Consider the following 14585-nt stretch of genomic DNA (forward strand, 5'->3'; position numbering starts at 1 on the left):
TACTACAGAGAGAGTTTTCTCTAAATGAATACGATCAGTTTCTCGTATTCTTTCTGCAGTTTCTATTTGCGTCATTTTCTAAGCTTCGTTGTACGCAGCATATATACCAGCGTATATGAAGCGTTTTTGACGTGGCTTGCGAGGCCCCATTAAGAAATCTTGCGAATCATTGCCTTCTTTAACCCCTTCCGCGCTGATGACGGAGCCACTTCGTCATCATCCGCGGTAGAGCTCTGCTGATGACGGAGCGGTTTCGTCATGGTCCGCTCGACGCGCCTGCGCAGCGCTGATTTCGCGCCTGTGCGACGCGTTCTATTGAGCAGGCGGGGCTATGACGGAACCGCTCCGTCATGAGCACAGCTCAACCGAGGCTGGTGACGGAGCAGTTCCGTCACCAGCATGGGCGCACAGCACTGCCCCGCCCCCTTAGCACCGCAGCAAAGGTGTAAAGTAAAGATAAGTGTTGTTTGATTTCCGGAAGTGTTGATTTCTGTAGCCACTCAAGGCATAGCTTTCCTACACTATAAGTAGTTACTATCCCTGGATATTGTCTCTGGGAGTATCTTTGATCTGGCCTAGTTATTGTCAACCCCTGTGTTTTTTTCAGGAATCTATCATGACAGTTATTAGTGTCTGTGGGCCAGATTAACCCTTTTTTCCAATCAGGATTAGTTCTGTTCTGTTTTAAAATATAGAGTACGTCTACCTCCTTTTCTGTAGTATTATCACTGTCAGATGTGGGTTTAGGTATAGATGGTTTATTTAAATCTTTTATCTTAGCTAAGCCAAGACAAGAAGATTGTTGAACAGTGTAATTTAAAAACATTATTGGTTCTGGTATAATGCAGGCTCTGAACAGGGCTTCTAAACCTTTCACCTGCCAGTCTTTTGTGCCCCAGGCAGTTTTTGTCTCTATCTTGTCTTTCCAAAATTCAGAACACAATGTAGACAGCTAAGCATAAAAGTTTGCAGAATAAATTTGTTTAGTATTGGTCAACATTGTTTTCAATCCTGTCTTATTCTAATTTTTGAAATAAAACGTTTCTGGATTTGTAACATTAAACCTTGTGAAGTATGGAAACTTTTCATAGAACGTTTTTGAGCTGCCTTTTGGCGGCGTTGGACAGTGTTCCCATTGAATACATGTATAAACATTTCTAGGGTTTGCAGATTTATGCAAATAATGGTGACCATAATGATTAAAACAATACATTAGTTCATAATCTGATGAACCTTGTAAGTAGTCATGTTCAGTAAATTTAGCTGACATCTCTAAATCTGACATCATATTATTAATAGTTTCAAAGTCCCAATCATCAGAAAATGTGTTTGGTGATACAAAGTCACTTAAAGAGATCTTGAACTGGTATGGAATCTTCAGAAGCTCTACCGGGCCATAGATGTCATACTCAGTTTTGTCCCCTGCTATACCACCAGGTATAGGAACGGCTGTGATGTTCACTGATGACAGATCTCTTCTTTCACGATGGGAAGATTTATGAGGTTTCAGGATGAAGTTGATTTTCTGACTTGCTGTGTCCATTGTATTATATTTTCTATCTATCATTCTTCCCAAACTCAAAACCAGAATGAGCCAGAGGAAGAGGAAAAGTATTCCTAACACAATCCAAAATTCAATCCATGGTGAAACCAGATATGCTCTCTCAAGTTGATGAAAGAGTTCTTTTATTTTTGCTTTGAAAGTTTTATTTGCTGGCTCATCTCCAGGCTCACTGGGATCCTCAGAAAATGTATCAAAGTTGATAAAATAGCCAGAGGAAGTTCTGTCAATTGTTGGAATTGCATCAGGATTGTTATTAATCTTTGGAGCTGCTTCTTCCTTTGTCATATTTGTAGAGTCAGAGGCTACATCAATGTAGATAGGTGCTTCTTGATGAACTGTTATTTGGGTCTCAAGAGGCACGAGTTCCATGGTTTTGTTGCATAGTCCTTCTTTTCTCACTGCAGGTTTATCGAAGGTGATAAGTCTTTCAGTTCGAACCTCTGGAATAGTAGCGAGATTTGGTCTTCTGCTACTTCTTGGGAGTCCACTGGGCCTACTACTTATTATTACTCTGTTCTCTCTTTTACCAGCAAGGGGCGGTAGTACTATGGATCTTGTTCCTTGAAATGCCAAAACAGGTACTGTTTTTCTGTAAGAAGGCCCAAATTCCTTCTTTACCGCGATCTTCTCTCTGACTAGATCTCCAATCTTTGGAATCCAGACAGGTCTTGCTGGGACAGGTGGTTTTTCTTCAGTGGATGTTGGCTTTTGTGATGTGTTACTTAGACTTCTTCTCGTTTCATTTAAGTAATGTAAAACAGCCAAACGATCTTTGACATCAAAGGGTTTTTGTTCCACCACTGAAGTTTGACAATCGAGGTCTTTGATTAACATTCTAGTACCAAACAGTAATTCATACGGAGTGATTCCACCCAGGGAATTTCTTGGCAGATTGTTAAGACTATGTTGGACACTTATTAGATGTTTGACCCACCCATCACCCGAACCTAATACCTTAGCTATTATGGATTGCTTTATGTCACAGTTTTTTCTTTCCACTACTGCATTACCCCAAGGATGGAAGGGACTAGAATACCGCAATGTAACGCCCAAACTAGCCATGGCCTTCTTGTAAGCTTGAGAGGTGAACGCAGGATCCTGGTCAGAATATAGCGTGCCTATTGCGTATGTGCCGATAAAGACTCGCAAATCCTTTATAACAGTTCTGGTGTCAGCCGATCGCTGTGACCACATCCAAATAAATCTTGTGCATGAATCCACTGTGACCATGATATATTTATAGTTTCCATCCCTTGTTAAGTGACCACAGTGGTCCAGGTAAAAGCATGCGAGTGGTTTATCTGAAATAAGAAGGGGCGTCTGTGCAGGTCGTTTGACTGTTGAAACTTTTAATTCTGGCATATTTCACATTCTAGAACATAATTTCTAGTTTGCTTTCTCATGCACGGCCACCAATATCTTTGTTTTAATAATGATACTGTGGAGGAAACCCCTGCATGTCCAGACGTTAGTCCTTTGTGTGCTGCTAAGATTAGTCCTAACCTATGTTCCATGTTTGGAATTGCCCTAACCCCCACTCCAGGGATTTGAGCAAAAGGAACCTTATTCGCATCAGTTATATATGAGTATTTTACTGGAAAGCCTTTCGGGAGTGTCTTACCACTGTCTTTGACTGAAGCAGGGACAGCTTGCATTATTTCGCTGTCTATTTTTGTTTTTGACCGAGTGATTGCAGCTACGGAAGCCGTTTGCACAGCTGCCTTTGCGGCTTCATCAGCCAATCAATTCCCTGCAACATGAACGCCATCACGTTGATGACTCAGTGTATGAATCATGTGAGTCTTTTGTAGTTCTTTCTGCAAAAGAACTACTTGTTCCCAAAGCGTTTTATGGTTAATTGTGCCACCTTTTGCGTCTTGGAAACCTTTTTGAACCCAGTTCTATAGATACTCATTGTAAGATTGTATGCAGTAATATGAATCGCACACTATTAGTGTGGGGAATTCGTGATCGTATTTTCAGGCGCCATCTTGAAAGCTTGTAGTTCAGCTCGCTGAGCTGTACAGTCTCCGAGTGATTGAGTTTTAGTGACCATTGGTCTGAATTTACCTTCGCGCCAACGACCTTTAACGATCGCGCACGCAGCACTATAGGCTTGTTTACCCCTAACTGCGGGCTGCGTTGATCCATCTGTATAGATTATCGATCCGTAATGTTCTAGAGGCAGAATCTCGGTCGGCAGGGGACATTCGTACTCATATTGTTGGAATTCTTGTGTTTTTAAGTAGGGGTCAAACACGTATTCTGTTGCAGCAATAGAGTTAACCCATTGTATCCATCTTGGATGTAAAGCTTTTGCATTGGGAATGCTTGCTTTTTTCACAAGCCTCTAAGGCAGGTTCAGGTGTAACGATCATTATGCGTTGACCCTGTGCCAGGGCTCTCTCCTTTGCTACTGCAGTTTGAACTGCTGTCATAATTTTTCTGTAGAAGTGAATTTTATTTCCGCTTGTGTGTACAAGTGTGATTTATATGCTATTGGTACCTTTTCACCTTCATTAAAAGTCAGGTACGTGTATCCGCATCTCCCTGGGATGATTCGGATCACAAGGTTGCCTGTATTATCACGTGTATCTAATTGTGTTTTTGCTAACATGTCTGTTTGCAATGAATGCAAAATTTCTGTGTGCGTTTTAGTCCAATTAGTTGGTTTGAAATCAGGTTTCATTAGTTCGTAGAGAGGTTTAACCCTTTCTGCGTAATTCAGAACATATGCTCTTCCAAAATTCAGGAAACCTAGAATTGACTGTAAGTTCTTCAGCGTTCTTGGAGTTTGGAGCAGCGCACATTACTCGAGAAAGTTTGCTGCCAGGCTTTTCCCTTCACTTGATAACTCGTATCCTAAGAATAGGACGTTGAGGTGGGAAATTTGTGATTTCTTAAAATTGAATTTGTACCCTTCAGAAGCAAACCCAAGTATTATGGTGTTCACGCTTTTCAAGTGCACATCCAAATCATCATCTGTAAGATAGATAGGTCAAATGCCTGCTTTCAGGTGCAATATTTTGACAGAAAAACCCATTTGAAATGTCTAATGTGTTTTTATATTTTTTCCACACAATGTTATCCATCAGTGCTGCACTATGTGCATTTTATACTGCAAATGTTTTGCAACAGGAGTTTAAGTTTCTGTAATTCAAAACTAGACAATATGAATTGTCTGGTTTAGAGACAGGAAACAAAGGATTGTTCATTGACAAGGTGCATGTTGGTATTCAAGTTGATTTAAAATCTCCCTGACTTGTTTCTTAGCTTCTTGCTTAAATGGATACTGCCTTTGTGCAGTAGGTTTTTTTATAACTGTATTTTATGGTGAGGGGAATCCTCATCCCATCCTGTATGATTTTTATATAATGCTGGAGCTTGGGTCACAGCCCATTTTCTGGCATATGTGTATTTTTTATGAATAGGAATGTGATTTGAGAAGTCTGGCATAATTACTTCCTCGCCATGTGGGCACTCCCTAACAAATTCAGGTGTCCAGTCTTTTTAAGCTAGAAGTATGTCATAGCCCTTAGAGAGCTTCTCCCAAAAGAGTGCTCTTATTTTTCTAGTTATGTCCCACTCCATCCGGAGTGTTACTTCATATAACTTGTGAGGTACACTAACCCTGGTGTCGGCAGTTTCAACCTGAATGCATTCATTCAAGTCCACTGTCTCCAGATGATCCATCAGGATCCTGCGAACTATTGTGACTTCTGCTGCGCTGTCTAGCATTGTCTGGGCCCACTCCCTGTTCTTGAGTTGTGTCCTCAAGATCCTCTGCATGTCTGATCTTAATGCTTGCTAACTTCTTTTTGTGAATTGGGTTTTCTTGTTTTTTGGAACGTGCTGTTCTTCTTTGGACTTCACGCTTTCCTCTTTCTGTTCTGATCGTCCTCTCCTCTCGGATTTCTGCGTAGAAGTCTGAAAGGTACGAGAGGAACAAGTATCAGTATCTTGATATCTATCAGGCTTTCTTAAAGTATCTCTATTTCTAGGATTATACCTTCTTTCAGAGGATTCCCGTTGGGGAGACCTATCTCTCTTTTGGGGAGATCTTCCTCTGGACTGAGAATATTTATCTTTAGGAAGTGTCTGTTTAGTATTTTCCCAATTCTTGTTAGGAGTAGTGAGAATATTTTTAATAAATACATTTTCAGGATTTTCAGTTAGCAGGGGTTTTAATGGTTTCCCTCCCAAACTATCTCTTCCTAGTTCTTCATATGATTTTTCAATAATTCTTGGAAGCTCATATGGTTGGTCTGTTATATCTGTTTCTTTTAACTTCTGGTGGATTGCCATGGATGCTGCTTCACCTTTGATGTTGGCTAATAGTATAGCCGAGACCTGTTTGAAATCTTTCAGTAATTTCATACCTCGATTTAAGGCCGGTACTGGACAGTATTCATTTTGAATCTGTCTCAGAACGTCTGGTATCACTGCCATGGATGGTCACCATGGGTTTTTGTGCAGATTGAAGCAAGGACTGTACCCAGTCCCCCACATGTGGTGCTATCCCCATTGGTAAACAGATTGTCAGAATTCGGTGTTTCTCATTAGGTGTATTATCAGGGAATACTGCCTCAATTTGAGTAATTTTTTGTGCTAACCAAAACAGATTTTTTTCCCTTTTTGTCAGGCATTTTACCAATGACTGATTGTATAGTCTGTGGTGTGATTTTGTTTGTGCTCCCCTGATGATGGGTGTGCTGTGGAATCCTTACAGTAGGTTGTACTGTTAAGGTCCGCATAACATATTGAACCAATTGTATATGTATTTTAATTAACTGTTTCAGCTGTGCTAGCAGTTCTCTACCTGTCATACTTTCTATGTCAAGATGTGATGTATAGCTGGCTAGTACCGGCCATGTAGCTCCTGGTCTACCTAGTGGACCGAGCTGGTAATGTGATTTTCATGTTTTAGGGCGCCTTGAAACCAGAGCTGATGCTCTTGGTAAGTTAATGGAATTTCAATGTCCTCGTAAGGAACGTATTCCTCTAGAGGTTACTCTACTTTGTAGTAGTGAAACTCGTGTGTTCCACCATATGCTGGAGGAAAGTGAATCCATGAATAGAATACCTCTGTCTGCCGATATTCATGTGCCTCTATAACAAATATTACTTTACCACCTCTCGATGATATTCCATTATTTATGAGTTTATAAGCTATAGTTTTCCTAATGTTTACCGGAATGATTATAGCATCTGGGCCATTCTGTAGCCTATTTCTGTCATCTAAATCTGCTTGTGCTGCTGCTGCAGCTAATTCTTCATCAGTAACCATTATTTTTACTGATTAAAGAGTGTGCAGGACAAGTTTCAAGGAAACAAAGATTAGGTGCACAATATTTTGTAACACTGTATCCTTCAACATTGAACAAACCAAAAAACAAATACATAGGATTTTTCGTCCTACTCAGTTTTGGCGGATATTTAGCCTTTCACCCACTCCAGACGTCTATTGGAGTTTTCACGGGAAAAAGGAGTTACTCTAGTATCTAGCGTTAAATTATCGCCTTACCAAACGTTGGGCGCCATGTAGTGTAGTTCCTATATTCCCAATAGGCTCTGTGCATTGGAATAATAAATCCTGTAGTTTAGATGTAGGACTGAGGTCGACTAGGTCTCTACCGAATCTATTAGAATTAATTGTGAGTGCCAGCTAGCTCAGAGGTCACTAGAAACTTTCTCGAATTCACAAGAAGGGATTAGTTTCTGACAACCGCATAAACATGACAACTTTGTTTCCCAAGAATAAGAAATCAATCTCTAGAGTCACGGAAACAATAGATAGCTATTTTACTCAGTCATTCGTGCATGCTTCGTTTCACCAGAGGTGCTGAGAAAATAGAGAGACGTGCGTTTTCAGTAAAAAGTATTTATTGAACAGTCTTCTTTCTCAAGCATAAGAAATGTACTGCTACAATCGTAATACTGGTAATAAAGTACAGAGTATATAATACGAACAGTATTATAAAATAGTACTGTAAAAGCATAAAATGGTTTTCTAAGCCATAAATTGCCTTAAAACTGATAAAATACATACAGTGTTAAAATGATGGCTAAAAGTACTAAACTGGTGCTTTTAAAATACGCCTACCCCGGTGTACCTGACCTAAGCCTAGCACAAGGGAAGAAGTAAGTGAGGAGTAGTTTAAGTTTAGTATTTTCTGCCAAGAATCTAATCAAGAATTCTCTAAGGGTCTAATCAGCTCCGTACCTTGGTTTAGAATTAAGGCGGTCTTGTATCCCTCTCTCAGGACTCGATTTCACAGTAACCCGCAAGGGTAGCCTGGAAACACTGGAGCTGGAGTTCTCGGCAGGAGAAAAGACAGAGTCTCTCAGTGCGTCAGCTGGAGGGTCGGCTTCCTTCAGCACTTGCTGCTGCAGGGCGTCGGGCAAGTAGTTAGTCGATCTGCTCCAAACCACCGTGTGTCTGCTTGTCCAAATCTAGGCATATTTATACTATGAAGGTACTGAGTTTGACATGGGATTTAATAACGTCATAGAAGACTCAGTTCTTCAAAAACTCAGTGATTTCCTAGATAAATTAGTATTCAGGAAAGGTGATGTCCCTAGCTGCTGAAGGCAGGTTTTTCTAAGAAATTGTTGCTGATTCTTGGAACATAGTGGAAGTAGCCATGCCGTATTTGGGCTGCATAGGCTCAGTCTAAATATGGTAATGATTTCTATGCCTATATAAGGATAGGATAATCCGTACCTATATAAGGACATGAATCGGAAAAATGTACACTAGGGTCCTATATTCATTTACAACAATGTGAGACTCCTGGACAATCTATTTTTATCTTCTTTGGCCCCTGCTCTTTCAGTTCCTCCCCCAAAAAACTTATCACAGACTTTTTTCATCCCCTGTCCTAGTATTCCTCTACTAATCTATTTTATTCTTGGCTTTGGAATCCTGTAATGTGATTATAATGGTAACTACAATATTGTCTTGTTAGTTATATGTATATGAACTTAAACCTTGATGGTTTTCTTAGTTTTTGTTTTTAACGTGGTAACTGTGCTATGATGACACTCTATAGCAATGGTTTCAATTAACTGTGCTAATTTAATAAAAGCTGCAAACCTTCAATGGGCTTCCCAATTCTCTGTGTCTTAACCCTTGGTATAATTGGGGAGGCGTTCTATGCCATGTCTTCTAAATTGACTTCATATTCTATTTAGGCCAGTTTTAGCAGTAACTAGTACTAAGAAATGGGTGCCAACTGCCTTAGCTCCTCGTCTGCTATTCTACCTGATCGTATGTGCCTGTTGAACTTTGCGCTAATCATAATGATACATACTTTCAGTAACTGGGTAAAAATTGATCTGTCTGCTATTTGTATGGCTACTGGCTAAGTAGTGCATAATGGCTTCTCTTAAGCCAGCAGCCAAGTGAATAATGGACTTTCTTTGCTATTTGCATGGCCACCAACCAAATAGTACATAGTGTCTTCTATTCGGCCAAATAGTATATAGTGTCTGCTATTTATGCTTTATAGATGGTTGCATTGTCAAGTCAGTTTTAAAAATAGCAATTATAGCTGCATAACAATAATCAGCATCTGACCTGAATAATCAGACTCTGCTGAAAACATAATACTACAATTGATAGACGTCTGCCCTTCATAATATCCAGTAATGACAGTTACTTACAAACAAATGACAGCCTTATCCAGGTAAATCATTAGGGAAAGCGCATGCTCCTCCAATTACTGAATGTATCAAACAAATGATGAACTATTCCCAAATAATCACAGTCTGGACTCAATAACCAGAAATCTTGTTTGCTTCTCTTTAGACTCCTTACTTCTGGACATCCAGTAAGTGGCCTGCCACTGAGTTGGATTATGGTAAGTTTTCTAAATCACAGCTTTGTTTAATATTTCATATTTAATTCCAGTATATTTTCTTTAAGCGGGTGTGTTGTGTGTATGTTTCCTAAAAGCTTTACAATGTGAAACATTAAAGCAAGTGTGGTATATGCATTATAGAGATTGTACAAATGCATCTGACCCTATAATACTCCTGTGGAGAGAGACAGACTTGATGAGATTAATGTGCTGCAGGGCTCTGCTGTACATTTGGCACTCTTATAGAAGTGCACTACATGGTACTAAAGTCTGCGCCTGTTAGCAGGCCATCTGCAGGGGATTCCTTCTCCTGGAAGTGCCTGGTAAAGTTACAGATGCCCAGCATCATGATTGTTTAGGTATTTGATTGAAAAGCATGAGACTAGCACTGGGCAAGCCAACTAGGAAACGCATAGCGGACGGATGTGGAACATTGTTCGGTTTGTTTTTTTACTGTTTTATTTATTGAAAGCACTATACAAGAAACAAAGCCTGGCTGGGTTCTCAATTATCATTTGTTACAATTACAGTTGAAGAATTTGTTAAATCTCATTCCAGCTGCACACCCTGCAGTCCCAAAACAAATCCCTCATTGTGGTAATCCCTATGGAGTACATAGCTCATACAGCGCCCTCTTACTGGTCCCTGGGGAACAAGGAGCTCTAGGCCAGTGGTATGTGTGGTGAGTATAAGAGGGAACCTGCATGCCTCTCCAAGAGTCAAAGAGTCGAATACGCAATAATGGCACAACTGAGTGTAACATAAGAGCTGAGGATGAAAATTAGGGTCTGCTGTGTCCCTCCCAATATATAGGTGTGGAAGGTCATGCAGGCCATGAATCCAGTAATGTGCAAATGTCCCCTAAGCCACTCTGTAATGCATCTCTAGGTCTGGGTCCTAGACTGCCAATATCAACAGGCAGTGCAAGGATTTCCCATTTCACTCTTGACTTCTTTCTGCCCCAAGCCAGTCTTATCATTAAGAAACACAGCGTATCAAACACAGTGCATGGCAATGAGATTGGGATGTGTTGAAATAAAAATGTTAATCTGGCGAGTACTTTCATTTTCATGATGGTTATACGTCCCATCAAGGAGAGTGGTATTTTGATCCAGCTTCTACATCATTCTTTAATGTATGTTTCGTCTTCCCACAATTATCAAAGAGAACAATTGCTGGGTCAGTGTGGACCTGTTTTTCAAGATAAAGCACTGGCTGGTACTCCATAACTGTGAGCATCGTTACTAGGGTTAGAGGGAATATGAATGCTTTCTCCCAATCAATGCGCAGTCCCAAAAGACCCCCAAATTGAACCACTTCTCTAAGCACATGTGTAAGATTGCTCTCTGGTATACTAATATATAGCAGGGTATCGTCAGAGTATACTGAAATAATACGCTTGTAATGAGGAAATCTTAATCCTTCGTGGCCATTATACTCATGCAGTATGCACGCTAGAGGTTCTGCAACCAGAGTGTACAGCAAAGGCTGCTGGTAGGAGGTAGAAATACAATCAACAAACAAAAACACGATATGCCAAATTTTGAATCAAGCGCTTCAAACGCTATATCTGGAGGAAGCCTGGCAAACACCCATCTCATACTCAGTTTAAAAAAAAAATCACAAACAAATCAATAAAAACATTATCGTTTTAATCTGATAAAACCATATTTGCTGGTAAGAGTCATGCATGGTTGGTGATTCCATCCTATAAGCAAATGAAACCACAAACCTATATGCAAGAAAGATTCAGAGACCTCTACAAGCAGAAATTGTCCTTGTTGAGATTGGATTCATTTTCCAACAAAGATCTCACCCCAAAATGGCTACAGACCTGGCCATCCCTGGACTGCCGCCTCTGTGGCAACGGAGCAGAGTCATTACTACATCTATTATGCATCTGTCCGGCACTACATAACCTAAGGACATCATTTTTAAGGCCAATCCTAAGAGAAACTCAAATCCGGACTTGCAGAGCGGCCGTCATAAAATGCCTCAGTGATTCTTCAGTTCAACTGTCTTGCAACACTGTCAAATTTTTGTCCCTAGCAGCACAAGAACTAGAAAAGAAAGAAACAGCAGAAAAATTTGGAAAGAATGGAACACCAAAATAAGAATTTGGTAGTAGGGTATAAAGTATCTGGCCTAAGTCTTTCTCAGACCTGTTTCTGTACTCTTTTTCAAAGCCTCATTCTATGACAAGCCCTAGACACAAACATGACCTCACCTGTAAATGTTCCAGGATATGGAAATATAGTCACTTAAGAAACTGGACAGAAAATTATGCATAACAGTTTCGAACTTTGCTACCTCTCCATTTTCCGTTGGCATCAACCTTTTGATTTCACCAGAAACCATGGACATGTTTTCATTGCGGTTATGATAATCCGCTGCTCGTTGGTTCCATTCCACACAAGGGTTACGATAACTAAAAATGTTTTAATCTCATTTTTATCTGTACCTGTTTTGTGACTTTTCATCATGGTGGTATGTTCCACTCTTTTTATAATTTTAACAGATCAAATAAAGTATTTTTTTTACAGCAAATGCGATAAGGGGCAAACCTGATGGGCGCCCCCTGGTAACTCCTATAGGGGCTGTCACAATGGATGTATGACGTTAGAACGCGCGCGTTACCACGACCTACTATTACAACGCGGTCCTAACAACGAAAGTTGTTACCACGCATTGCGCTGGGGGGGCGCAAAATTAAAGAATTTAATTTACTATTCCAACACCAGTCCCCGTGGATAGTAGGGAAGGTGTTGGGATAGTAAATTAAATCATTTCCTATCCTTGAGCGCCCCCCAGCGCAATGCGTGGTAACAACTTTCGTTGTTACGACTGAGTTGTAATAGTAGGTCGTGGTAACGCGCGCGTTGTAAGCGTTGCATACCGTCACAATATTACCCATACATACCCACTGTGATCAGGCATAAAAGCACCTCTCCCACACCATTGCGGCACAAAACCTCCAGCATAAACCCCGATTCGACAAAGCCAAATGCCTTTTCAGCATCAAGAAAAACAGTATCCGCTTTGACTTCTGGAGCTATATGTTGTATAGTGTTAAAGCGTTCTTATGTTGTATGCGATGCTGCATCCCAGGACAAACCCAGCCTGCTCCGAGCACCCAGCTAAGGGCAACACTGCCACCAGTCTATTGGCTAGTACCTTAGAATAAAGCTATAATTAATAATGATAGAGGCCTATATGAAGAACAAAGATTGTATTGGTTGCCAGGCTTCAGGAGAGTGACTATTAGAGCTTCCAGCACAGAGGGGGCATAGTACGGATTTTGTCCATTTCCTTGAAAAGTACTATCAAGTATGGTAATAGCAATTCTTGGTAGGCCTTGCAAAAGGCCACTGTGAGGACGTCTGAGTCTGATGCCTTACCTGGCTGCATAGTTTTACGTGCAGAGTGCAGCTCTGATGGTTGTAATGGTTCCATCAAGTGCTCCCTGTGCTCATCAGCGAGCCATGTCATGGCTATATGCACAAGATAATCAGTGGGTACAATTTTGTCGTATGGGATGCACAAACTGTATAAGCCTACATAATATTTGTTTGAACAGCCTGTTGCCTAATCTACATTACTTAGAGGTTGCCCTTGTGAGTCTAGAATTTCCAGTACTACATCAGACTCTCTTTTAGGCCTCATTTGTGCTGCCAGTGTGGTCCCTGGAAGTTCCCCGTCCCCATATACATGGCTGTGTCATATTTTTCTAAATGTTTGAATCCACTATTTACTATATCACCAAATTCAATTACCCTCGCTTCATTTCGCCCAGCAAATGTCCATCAGCTGTAAGCAGTGTTCCCTCTCCATTTCACCAATCTCTCTTTCCGTGTATGATAAACAATGTCGAAGTGATCTAAGGACATCAGCATGTTTGGATATTGTGATGCCTCTAATATAAGCCTTCCCATACCGTTGTGAAGTTATTCACCCTACCAATATTGTTATGAAAGTATTCCTCAATGGCTTGGGCTACCTCACACTTAAAGACCGAGTCCAGTAATGAGTTGGAGTGAAGCGCCAAGTTAATGCAGCGTGCCTTCTTGTCTGCAGTACTATTTCCAGTGTCACTGGGGAATGATCTAAGTACGTGGAAGCGGCTCACACATGTAAACCGTAGGAGCTAAAGCTTGTGATACCAACCAAAAATCCATACGTGTATGAATGTTGCGAATTTAGGAATAGTGTGTGAAGCCAGTATTAGCCGATGACTGATGCTTCCAAATATCTAGACGACACTCCCTATCCGCAATGTCAAGGAGAGCCCGTTCTGCAGTAGAAGGGGGTGAGGGGGCACTCTCGAGTGATCACTCTCAGGATTCAAAACGCAATTAAAGTCACCTTGCCAAATTTCTGGCAAGTCACCCCACCGGGTCAGAAGGGCACTAAGTGAGCAGTAAAACTGCGGATCATCATGATTAGGTCCGTACGGTAAACAAGGTTTATCACAAATCTTTTTCCCTGCAGGGAATCACAACGCAGTTGTTACAACGACTGCGTAGTGATTTCGCATACCATTACTCCGCAAGTCGTTGTTCCGACTTGCGGAGTAATGGTATGCGGAATCACAACGACCGCGTTGTGATTCCCTGCAGGGAAAAAGATAGCGGGATAATCACATACATTCAGTCCGTACACCTCAACGAGTAATACAGCTAAGTCCTCTTTATAGCAACGTGCAACCACATACCTACCTCGTGGATCCACACACAACTCTTGTAGTCAAATCCCAGAGCCACACATATAAGTATTAGGTACTCCCTGAGCATGAGCCGTGAAGACGGCTTCATAGCAAATACCCTGCATTCTCCACTGCAACAATACACCATTCCCCGGGCTAAGTGGGTCTCCTGCAAGACTGCCATGTTGATCTTGTGTCTCTTCAGGTACACCGCTACCTTACGCATTTTTATAATACTGTTTAAACCTCTAACATTCCATGTAATTAATCGAATCAAGGAGGGGGGGGTGAGCCAATATCTGTGTGATCTATATCAGCGATCACGTATGGTCCCCTAGAAAGAATCAAGTGTACCTAGCCTTACAGCACATTACGCATTTTGTCATTAGTGACACAAAGCGAACAAGTGCAACAAAAATCCCACCCACTCTTTACAATCCCAGAACAAATATAGCCT

The 14585-nt window shown here is 41.0% G+C and overlaps 1 protein-coding gene across 1 annotated transcript in view; it reads left to right on the forward strand.

The window, feature by feature from the left end:
- Positions 1–14585, forward strand: part of RGS11 (regulator of G protein signaling 11) — a 1486254-nt gene that overhangs the window by 230812 nt on the left and 1240857 nt on the right. Inside the window, exon 5 of the mRNA XM_086939774.1 lies at positions 9375–9426. Coding sequence (XP_086795900.1) covers positions 9375–9426 — 52 coding nt within the window. The remainder of the gene's footprint in view (positions 1–9374; positions 9427–14585) is intronic.

The sequence above is a fragment of the Lissotriton vulgaris genome, chromosome 10 (assembly GCF_964263255.1).
Source record: "Lissotriton vulgaris chromosome 10, aLisVul1.2, whole genome shotgun sequence".
Classification (NCBI taxonomy): domain Eukaryota; kingdom Metazoa; phylum Chordata; class Amphibia; order Caudata; family Salamandridae; genus Lissotriton; species Lissotriton vulgaris.